At 28.3% G+C, this 12,469-nt stretch overlaps 1 protein-coding gene across 1 annotated transcript in view; it reads right to left on the reverse strand.

The window, feature by feature from the left end:
• LOC107457006 (uncharacterized) overlaps positions 1 to 11,977 on the reverse strand; it is a 218,908-nt gene extending 206,931 nt beyond the window's left edge. Inside the window, exon 1 of the mRNA XM_016075024.4 lies at positions 10,592 to 11,977. Within this exon, the coding sequence (XP_015930510.1) occupies positions 10,592 to 10,899 (308 nt within the window). The 5' untranslated portion in view covers positions 10,900 to 11,977. The remainder of the gene's footprint in view (positions 1 to 10,591) is intronic.
• Positions 11,978 to 12,469: the final 492 nt, after the last annotated feature.

A 12,469-nucleotide genomic window follows, 5' to 3' on the forward strand; every position in this document is an offset into this window, starting at 1 on the left:
TTTTAAACAATAATCTTTACTACGCACGAAAACCTGGAGAAAAAAAATCGTCTGCTTGAGATAAAAATGTGCGACCTTCTAAGTAAGGCATTACAAGACGTCCCGATTTAAGAGTTACAATAGAACAGAGGTCCCTTGATACATATCTACCTCAATAAGAATAATTTAGGTAAGCACAAGAGCTCTGGAAAAATGATGAAATGAGAAGAGGAGGATACTGACCTCATAATTATTATTTGCAGTTAGCGCGAACAAGGGGTTGAAAAATAACATTGTACTCGTTTGTAATATTTTGTATTTTGTTGAAGTTTACAGATGAATGATCTCACGAAATACTCGTTTGAAATGATAGGAAGGTGAATAATTGTAGGAAGAGCAACCACAGAATTCGACATTGAAAAAGAACTAGGCTGATAGGAAGAAAGACTCTTCTGAAGATAAATAAAACACAATTTCCTTTTAATTTCGAACTATTTTTAGCGATACAACAGAAAATCGATATTATAAAAACTTTAAAGAATGGATTATATTGAATTTCATAGTTTAACTATGAAAACCATAGTAAAGCTATGGGTGAACATTAATTTAATTTTCACTTTGTTATTTTAATAAAATTTATTTGCATGATAATGATAAATTAATAATTTATGTAATGGATTTATGACGCTTAAATTTACCTCTTGAAAGCCGTGTATGAATACGAATACAATTCAAAAAACAGGAAAACTCCTGACAAAAAGCATCAGAACACATATGCATTAGAATGGAATTTAATAAATAAAACTTTTCTCAAATTGCATTGCATAAGAGATTAGCTACGCAGTGATGAGACCTTAACCCAGAACACATTTTAAATTCAGAATGTTTAGTCAGGGCAGCTTTTAATGCATAATGTTGTACCAGAAGCGCATATAACTGCTGGAGCTGTAAACTTAAATTGTCCGTATTAGTGACAAAACTTCGGAACTGAATTCGGAAAATTCTTCCTTGGTATAAGAAACAAGCGATTTTGTTTGTAACTTATTTCACGTATTTTTTTTAAACAATAATCTTTACTACGCACGAAAACCTGGAGAAAAAAAATCGTCTGCTTGAGAAAAAAATGTGCGACCTTCTAAGTAAGGCATTACAAGACGTCCCGATTTAAGAGTTACAATAGAACAGAGGTCCCTTGATACATATCTACCTCAATAAGAATAATTTAGGTAAGCACAAGAGCTCTGGAAAAATGATGAAATGAGAAGAGGAGGATACTGACCTCATAATTATTATTTGCAGTTAGCGCGAACAAGGGGTTGAAAAATAACATTGTACTCGTTTGTAATATTTTGTATTTTGTTGAAGTTTACAGATGAATGATCTCACGAAATACTCGTTTGAAATGATAGGAAGGTGAATAATTGTAGGAAGAGCAACCACAGAATTCGACATTGAAAAAGAACTAGGCTGATAGGAAGAAAGACTCTTCTGAAGATAAATAAAACACAATTTCCTTTTAATTTCGAACTATTTTTAGCGATACAACAGAAAATCGATATTATAAAAACTTTAAAGAATGGATTATATTGAATTTCATAGTTTAACTATGAAAACCATAGTAAAGCTATGGGTGAACATTAATTTAATTTTCACTTTGTTATTTTAATAAAATTTATTTGCATGATAATGATAAATTAATAATTTATGTAATGGATTTATGACGCTTAAATTTACCTCTTGAAAGCCGTGTATGAATACGAATACAATTCAAAAAACAGGAAAACTCCTGACAAAAAGCATCAGAACACATATGCATTAGAATGGAATTTAATAAATAAAACTTTTCTCAAATTGCATTGCATAAGAGATTAGCTACGCAGTGATGAGACCTTAACCCAGAACACATTTTAAATTCAGAATGTTTAGTCAGGGCAGCTTTTAATGCATAATGTTGTACCAGAAGCGCATATAACTGCTGGAGCTGTAAACTTAAATTGTCCGTATTAGTGACAAAACTTCGGAACTGAATTCGGAAAATTCTTCCTTGGTATAAGAAACAAGCGATTTTGTTTGTAACTTATTTCACGTATTTTTTTTAAACAATAATCTTTACTACGCACGAAAACCTGGAGAAAAAAAATCGTCTGCTTGAGAAAAAAATGTGCGACCTTCTAAGTAAGGCATTACAAGACGTCCCGATTTAAGAGTTACAATAGAACAGAGGTCCCTTGATACATATCTACCTCAATAAGAATAATTTAGGTAAGCACAAGAGCTCTGGAAAAATGATGAAATGAGAAGAGGAGGATACTGACCTCATAATTATTATTTGCAGTTAGCGCGAACAAGGGGTTGAAAAATAACATTGTACTCGTTTGTAATATTTTGTATTTTGTTGAAGTTTACAGATGAATGATCTCACGAAATACTCGTTTGAAATGATAGGAAGGTGAATAATTGTAGGAAGAGCAACCACAGAATTCGACATTGAAAAAGAACTAGGCTGATAGGAAGAAAGACTCTTCTGAAGATAAATAAAACACAATTTCCTTTTAATTTCGAACTATTTTTAGCGATACAACAGAAAATCGATATTATAAAAACTTTAAAGAATGGATTATATTGAATTTCATAGTTTAACTATGAAAACCATAGTAAAGCTATGGGTGAACATTAATTTAATTTTCACTTTGTTATTTTAATAAAATTTATTTGCATGATAATGATAAATTAATAATTTATGTAATGGATTTATGACGCTTAAATTTACCTCTTGAAAGCCGTGTATGAATACGAATACAATTCAAAAAACAGGAAAACTCCTGACAAAAAGCATCAGAACACATATGCATTAGAATGGAATTTAATAAATAAAACTTTTCTCAAATTGCATTGCATAAGAGATTAGCTACGCAGTGATGAGACCTTAACCCAGAACACATTTTAAATTCAGAATGTTTAGTCAGGGCAGCTTTTAATGCATAATGTTGTACCAGAAGCGCATATAACTGCTGGAGCTGTAAACTTAAATTGTCCGTATTAGTGACAAAACTTATAATTTGTTTCAAACTACAGTTCAAAATGTCTAACCTCGAAGTCTAGTAAAGAATTTTTATTTCACTGAATAAAAATTTTTAAAAAAATATTAAATTTTTGCTCTTTTAGTTGCCAAAGAACCATAAAATACTCTTATTATTTTAGAAGTTGTAGAAACAGTGAAATTCTGAAAAATGGATTAACATTTAGAGATATTGAGTAAAATAGAGCATCTGAAATTCCGTCTCGATGAAATTTTGCTTTTGCGAAGATGAACACTCAACCACATCGAGTCCTGGACTCACACAAGCCATTACTGTGATGCATCATTCTATTAATGAACAATTTCGTTCATCAGTAATTTTAAAATTCCAGACTTATTTAAATTTGATTCTAACCTTTTCAAACTTGGAATCAGTTTTATAGCGCGTTAACAAACATATCGAGAAATTTTTATAATTGCATGCGCTTTTTAAGAAGAAAATGGCAATATTTAAATATAATTATTTGTCGTTATTATTCCAAATAACCCATATAAAATATTCAAAAATTAAGAGGAGCGTAAAGGTAACACTTTTCTTGCGAATTCTACGTAATTAATAAATTATCTAACTATGAGGATGATGCTGGTTTGGTAAATTTGAATCATCGCAATTCGTTTATTTCAAAAATAGCTTAAATAAGCCCGTTTCCAACAATAAACAAGTATCCTCAGTATTGGTTACCTGCATTTACGTTTCTTTTCAAACTCAACTCTTCATTATTTAAATTGATTTATTTGAAAAAAATAATCATTATTTTAAAGCAAAGTCATACTTTACTATCTTTGTGACCAAAGTACTTTGACTATTTAACGGATTAGAATTTTTAAACTAATTTTCTAATAAGGTAATATATTAAATTTATTTAAATCAAGCAAGATTAAAAATATGAATCTAAAGACGTAGGGTGTAATGTCATTATTATAAAATCCACTTGCGAACATTCCCTGCACCCGCTATTTAATTGTCTAATGATTTATGAGAAAAATATTTATCATATTTTTTTATTAAAATCAGAAAAAAGAAATTTTTTTTAAAGAATTAAAAAGTAAAATATATTTATTACACTATACACACTCATCGCTCAACATGCAAATGAAAAGAAGCGCTACCTTTCCAAATTCTCGTTAACTTAACCTTTCGTAACAGCTCTCGCCATTCCTGGATGTAACTGTAAATATTTATATTACCAAACTCAACGACATTTATTTCACCATCCCACGCAATTTCTTCTCTCTGTAAATGGAATTCTTACATTTATTTGTTGTTCTTTTACACCTTGGTGACTTATTCTACCATTCAAAGTGCATGACTCTATGAAGAACGGACGATTTGATTTGTGTTGTCTGTTACGTTACTAGGCAAGATTGCTATAAATGATGATCTTGCAATTGTGTGTACCAGAGTCATAGAGAACGAAAAAAAGAAAAAAACAAGAGTTTGTACTTTCTATCTAAGGGATTCTAGATGGAAAAAATGTCAAATAACTGTATTTGAAGATATATGACAGAAGTATAGAAATTTTCCACACCCAAATTTTGTTTAAGAAATATGTAAAATTTATTTATAATCCCAAAAATTATTGATATTTTATTCCAATTATAAAACTTTAAAATTAAAATTTAAAAAATTATTTTGAAAATAAAATATTTATAAAATTCATTACTGGAAATAATTTTAAATGTACAGCAAATAAATTTTATACAAAAAAATAGTTTCTGTGATAAAATCAGTAATCAAATTAAAAAGAATTACTGATGAAGCCCAGCAATAGAAAATTTTTGGTACTGAACAAATTATTCAATTATTAACTAATTTGTTTCAAATAATAAAGTTACATGGATGTAAACAAACAAATCGAGATTTAATTAATGGAATCAAGGAACATGATTACATAATTATTTTTAATACTTAATAAAACAACAGTTTGGTTTTTTTTCCCTTCATTTTACACTCAACTGTCACATTTAGTTGAATTCTTTTTCTTTTATCAAACCACTTTTAAAATAAATATAGAACTTTCAAATAATAAAAAAATCACTTACGGGAGGCATAATAGGAGACTTAACTTGATTAGGGATATTTTATACTTAGTGCGCACATGTACATTCCAAGTTTAGAGTTAAAAATCAAATTTATTCTCCTAATATGTAAATAAGTAATATGAATTCTTATCAAGTAATATGGAATCCTAATATGTAAATAAGTAATATTATTTCTTCATATTAATACTTTCATTTTTATGTTAATACTTTTATTTTTATATTTAATGATCATCTCTTTTTTACGATAAAGACAAAAAAAATATTGCAATATAAAATATATAGAAAAAATACACACAGTATTCAAGTGTCGCTAAATAATGGATTATCAAAAGGAAAAAAGAATATTTTTAAATAAGGACAAGTTTATTTTCACAATGCCCGGCTACTGTATATTTTTAGTGTACAGTGAGCAAGATAAAAAAAAAACGGACCACTCTGAATAACTTTTGATATAATGATCGAATCTTCACGTTCTAGGACTCAATCTTAATGATTCGAGGGGCTAATTAACATGCTAATTAATTAGTGCGGAAGATATTTTAAGTTACGAAATCAGACACAAAAAGTACTTATTCTGAATAAACAAACCTTTTTTTTCAATTGTTTTGGATTTCTGACCTCCAAAATATAAACGTTAGCCGCAATCTGGGAAATATGGTCCCTATAGTTTGGTCAGGAGAGCGATCCGAAGTTTGGACTTTATAATGTTAATTTTATTTTTTGCGTATTTCACCATACCTCACCAGGGTGATCCGTTTTCTTTTTTTCTTTTTTTTTCCTTTTTTTTTGTTGCTTACTGTATATAATAAAGAAGGCGGGTATGATGACCAAGTTTTTAGATCATAGCACACCCTAAACAAACGCGTGTTAAACATCAGCAACATACATAAAACTTCCATATTGCAATTAATCAATTAAGAAAATATTCGGATTATTTCAATAATCAAAATCCATAGTTCAGACAAAAACCTTTTTTTAACAAAACATACAATTTCTATTTATAGTGGCGGTGACAAAAAAAGGTTGTTTTAAGATACTAAAAAATAAGATAAAATCTAAATAGCATTATGGGTCAGGACTGGCAAGGGAAAAGTAATTTCAGGGAAGAATATCTTGGATGTCTAGTGTCACAGTAACGTCGCTAATGATTGCTCTTGTGTGACCGCTTACAAGGTACTGATACACATTTACAACACGCAAATCGAAACAAAATAAAACCATCAAAAGAAGAACTATCTACACTGAGTAAAGAAGTGTGGCCAAAAAATACCAGAATATGGTAAAATTTACCTTATTTCTGGCTCTATGGGAGCACCAAAAAGCTTGGTAATTATTACCGAGCTATTTACCGAAGCGCTTTGGTAAAATTAACAATATAATGCGGTTTAATAATCTGTGATAAAATTTAGTAAATGAGTAAAAAATTTAGTAATTTTATCATGATACCTTTAAGTATGGCATAAAAAACATTTATTCGGTTGAATTTGCTTTTTATCTGTATGCAATATAAAATTTTCATTCAGAAAATATAAAAATTTATATTTATTTTAATCATTGATTTCTTGAGGTTAATGTGAAGCAAAATTTATTCCATATCTACAAGCGTTAATTATGATGAGAAAAAGATTTTAAATTATTAAATTTTTTATTTTTGTAAATTCATTTCTAAATTGTACATGTTTAGCATAAATATTACTGATAATCAAGGATACACAAATCCCGGTGTCTAAAAAAATATAGCTGGAGCCCAATTTTTTCTCAAAATTTAAATTGTTTTATTTTATAAACCTGAAAAGCAGAGTATTTCTGAGGAGTTCAGCCTCTAAAAATTTATCACTTTTAATAATTATGCGTATGATAATTACAATAAATTATGTAATTAAATATTGCATTTTACATTAAAACTTTTTATTGATTGTAAGTTTTCATTCATAAATATTTGTAATTACATATAAGGTAACGCACTAACCGAATGCATTCATATTGCGAACAGCATTGATGAATAAAAAAAGAGGTTTAAAAAATTATTCTGGTCAAGTCATTATCTATTTATATTTATTTTTATATTTATTTATATTTTTTATTTTTTCACTAATTCTTTTTTTTTTTCTTTAAATGCATCTCGTTTTATGGTTGATTCATATTGCAATTTAATGTTTGAGAAAGTAAATAAATAAAAGTCACTCCATTTTTTTTTATTATTATTCGTTTGTATGGTGATACAAAGTTCGCAAAATAACATTTTAAGTTTTTTTCTGCAATGCTTGGGTTAGCAACCTGAATATTTCGCTTTAAAAAATTTAACATTATAAGCGTGACCATTGTTGGTACTTCTGTTATGTAGCTTTCCTTGTACACCCTTTGCAACTCTTGTTATTTTTTATTTAATTCTATTTATTTTTTGTGTGAGTGCAAGATAAGTAAGAAAAGGGTTGATTAGAAATGGCGGGGTCGCCCTCTCTCACTTCAGGTGGAACAGAATAAATCGAAAATGAGTGAGGTGTATCGAATAGACCGAGGCCATTCCTCTGTAAATGACTGTTCTTTTGAGATACGTAGAAGGAACATTTTATGTTAATGCACATCTATAGAAACATATGGCATTAACACATGTGAACAGAAAAGCATCTAAGAATAATTTTCCGTTTTTTTTTAAGTGCTTAGAATTTTAAATATTGAAAGATAGAAGTAAATCAAGTATCACAAATATTTATGCTTTAGATTTTATCGCATTCCCTTTTAAAAATAATTTTCAATCATGCACATATTTTTGTTAGCAATTTATTCATTGTATTCCTTGATTTAATAGTACAGTGGCGTAACTCCCGTCAAGTAAATTTTCCTTGATTTTGTGGAGAAATTCGATCAATTATACTCTCAGGTACAAAATATCCCCAACAGTAGAAGTATAGATTAGAGATCATTGTAGGAGTTTTTCGTACTTTTACTCTCTGTTTAAAGTAATTACGGGCTCATTTTAGGCAAAAAGTTTAACACAGAAAAAACTAGTTTGTGTCGTTTTCGAATCCAGACATTCTTTTTTTTTTTCTAGCTTTGGTTAAAAATAACAATATTAAAGAATCGAATATTGAATTCTGCACATCCGCTGTATGGATCGGCTGTCGACAATAAAAAGAAATAAAAAAAAATATTTTATACCTCTAGAAAATTTTTGTTTATCAAATTTCCAAAGCTCATCTATTGTGCAATTTTTAATATATAATTTTCTCAATTTGTTTTAAAATCATATTTCCCAAACTACACTCAGCAAGACAAACATATTTAAGTTTGCAGCGCTTATGACTTTTTTCTAAAATAAATAAATATAAAAAAATTTCCTGCTTTTAACGTTCTTTATATTACGAAAGATTTATTATTATTATTTAACTAATATCCTTTCTTCAAATATTTCTGGAATGTCTCATCTATAAAGAATTCGAAAGTGTGACCTTGATTCTTTTGTTTGATAACAAAACGTAAAATCAATAGGTCGCATCGCCAGCTGAGCTTAGCCATATAGCAGCTGGCAGAAAGTCAGAAGAATTTTCATGCGATCATCTGATTGCGCTTTATATTATATGAGAAATGACAAAATAAGTATTTTATTGCAAAAGAAGAAATACCAATTATTTATTTTAACAATTCATCATATACAATGCTATTTAATACATTTATGACGTATTTATGATTTATTTTAATTTGATGGAAAAAAGTAGTTTTAACAGAAAGTGTAAAAAAAGATTTAGCACGATTCTCTAATTGCGTTGAATGTTATTTGTGATGCTTCATAATACGTTATTTGATGCATAATAAAAAATATGTATTGTATATTGGTACTTAAAATAAGCGAAATGAAGAATTATTCAGTAATTCACCTATAGATTTGCTCGGTAATTATTTTATTCACTATTTTAAACTTTAAAAAAAAATTATATATAGTTAAAAAAATAGACTAATAAATTATGCCACTTAATAGCATCTAATGTTATGTGAGATGCGTCAAAAAAAATTTTTTTTGACAAATTTTAAAAAATGCCCATTATTTATTTGTAATTAATTCATTATTTAAAATAATTTTTTATTTCATTTATGGGATTATTTGGTAATTGTTCTATTCAATGTTTAAGTTGTCAAAACATTTTTTATCTCATAACATTAAATGTTAATTCTGTATTTTTAAACGTGATATAACGTAGAATTATTATATAATTCATTGGAGTTATGTATGAATAGTTTTTATACATTATTTATTTATTACTAGAAATAATGCAAAAAAATAAATACTTTTATGCTGCTCTCAATTTCATCTCAGAGTACATTTGATGTGAGAATTAAAAGTAACACATAACAAAAAATGACAACTAATTTTTTTTTAAAAAAAATATATAATGAAGAGCGATAACATAATTTACACATGGGAATATTCATGAATTATTTTATTTCTTATTTAGGTTTATGAAAGATCAAAGTCACCTTAAGCAAGTGGTATTTATTATAAAGAAAGGAATCAATAATGAAATATCACAGGCATAATAAAATTATCTTTGAATATTAAGCTAACAGTGTAAAAAAAAATAACTGGAGTAATTATTGACTTATTTACAAATAATAATAACCTTGTATTTCCTTATATTAGTTTAAAAATTCAATTTTCTTAGTAAATAATTATGCAAATCATAAAACATCTGTACAATTTATAAAATACCATACATATTAGATCTAAAATTCTAAAACACAAGCACTTAACATAGTAGATATTAATTCTACCTTAAACCATCTCAAAACAATTATTAACAAATTTTAAATCCTACGTAAAAATCTAAGCAATTATATGAACTAAAAAACAATCAATAGGATTATACCGTAAATGTTCATTATTGTACTGATAAATACATTTGTATAATATGAAACAAAGACAGGCAAGAGAAACTGAGTATAAGTCTCTAATAAAAATTCTATTTCTTAATGTTTTAAAAATTTAAAGGAATTAAATATCCCATTATGAAGAGTTAAATTCTATGATGATTTTACAAAACTGCATCGACATAATTATTGCAATATTTACATGCACCAAAATTAGATGAGAATTGAACTAAAAATTTGGTATATATTGAGTAATTCACAGATATTGCCAGTGATTTATAAAAACATTGACTTAATTCTAATGTTGGATACCTTATCCAACTTAAGGGATTCTCAATATGAAGCAGAATATACATATATAAAGAAACATTCTACAAATAATAAAAATTGTAAATATAAACTGATATATATATGATCAATATATTAAAATATATTGAAATCAAACAAAACTCTTAACCATATTTATTAATTCAATTAAATATAATGCATAACTTAGTAAGGTATTTTAGATTGTTATGATCTCATAAGATTTGCTGAATTTTTCAACAAAATTTAATCCTTAATGTCGTCATACAATACTGCAAAAATTATTACAACCAATTTAAAAGAAAAAAATTAATTTCTTACCTTTTCAAAGCTCCGCTTCTCCCGTTTTTTCCGTTTCCTATTATACTTCTCCCAGAAACGGAGGATCGGGAGGGTAGACTATCCGGAGTTTCCACTGCATCATCATCCTTGGACGGCATATGGACGGAATTGCCGTTCACGTGATGCTGTTTTACGCTACTGTTGACCGTGCCGTTCACTGCACCGTTAACAGTACCGTTGATGTCTCCGTTATTAACACCGTTTGCTGCACCCACCATAATAGACTTCGGTTTTTGAGGGATATTACGTCCTTCGCCATCACCTTCTTGAACAACGTAAGGAGTCATATTTACAATATGATCCACCTTGATACTGAATTCAAGTAAATAATCTAAGTATTTACAATTATACAAATAATTGTTGCACAATACCAACGAGACGGTTTAAGGTAATAATTTGATATGTAATTTCACAAATTTTTAAAGTTAAAAAAAGGTTTGCTCTATACGAAATGCTATTTAAATAGCATTTCCAAATCTGAAAATAGTTGTGATGATCATCTTATCAATGATTGAGATAATAAATTTTTCTGTATTTATTTTGGAGACTAGACTCAAATAATAGGAAAAAAATCAATTTATTACGACTTATCCAGCTTCACACAAAAGTGTGGAATGGAGTTATCTTTTATCGTTAAAGATTATTTCTGTAGAGGAGTGTGTAATAATATACTTAAAATTCCTCTAGTTTCAATCAATATTTTATCTCGATTTTGTTTTTTCGAACTTTAAAGCTATTTGATTTTCAGCTGAAAACGCTATTTCAAATTTCGCAAGGTTACAAAAATAGATCTTTTACTTCAAAAGAAATAATTTCTACATGATCATATTTACTTTTTTTTTATCAATTTAATAGAAATAAAGGGTTTAGATAATTTAGTCGATTACTTTTAATCAGACTAGATTGATGTATTATTATATTTTATAGTGTTCATGTCTTTTTCAACCATGGCACAACTTAATATGCCTTCTAACATGACACAGAGCAAATCTCATAAAATATTTCGATTATCTTACTCCGTTATTGACAAATTCAGGTAAAATGCAAACGATATCACTAGTCAATTCGTCACTGATGAACCAACGAGAAAAAAAAATCAAATGATGTTTTTTCTTTCAAAATTCAAACGATAATGCAAATTCTACAAATAAATTTCACTGTATCTGAAAAAGGCACACACCGCGTCCACTTCAGATTAATCTTTAATCACAACAAACATAAACGATCCGTGAAGAAGAAGAAACAAGATCGAAAAATATCTCTTTGACAGCTCCGATCGACGGAGAATCAACCAGGCGAGAGAGTTCGAGCCATTTTGAGAGTGCCAGAGAGAATCGGGGAATCGTTTTCTCTTTTCCCTGATGATGTTTGTTGAGATGAGGGCGCTGGCGTAGAGATCATGAACCGGCTGGACTCACTTCCAGATTCAGGTGGGTGTGTGCGATGATGAGTGCAAGTGTCGCAACCTTTTGTTTACTTTTGAAGCTGGAGAGCTTCTGTAATTCTCGTAATCAACGAATACGCTTTTCGATACAAGAGTAATGATTTTCGGTGTCGGCTTCTTTTAAGAAATAAATTTCAATTAAGGAAATACCCACAGTGTTTTTATTATGTCTCATAAGCGAATTAAATTAAATCTGAGTTGATTTACTTGGCAAACAATAAAACAATAATTATTTAGAAAATTTTCTTGTGATCAAACTCCTGACGCATTTTTTAATTGACTTTTTTTATTGAAAAAAAAATTTTTTTTTTTACTTTTAAAGTATTAGAAACTCGTTGAACTTTTGCTTAGATTTCAAACATTTCATTAACTTGCAGTCCGTATAAGAATCTAAATTTCGTAGTTTTTAAATT

Source organism: Parasteatoda tepidariorum, chromosome 1 (genome assembly GCF_982258835.1).
Source record: "Parasteatoda tepidariorum strain Cologne lab strain chromosome 1, Ptep-v5.0, whole genome shotgun sequence".
NCBI lineage: Eukaryota > Metazoa > Arthropoda > Arachnida > Araneae > Theridiidae > Parasteatoda > Parasteatoda tepidariorum.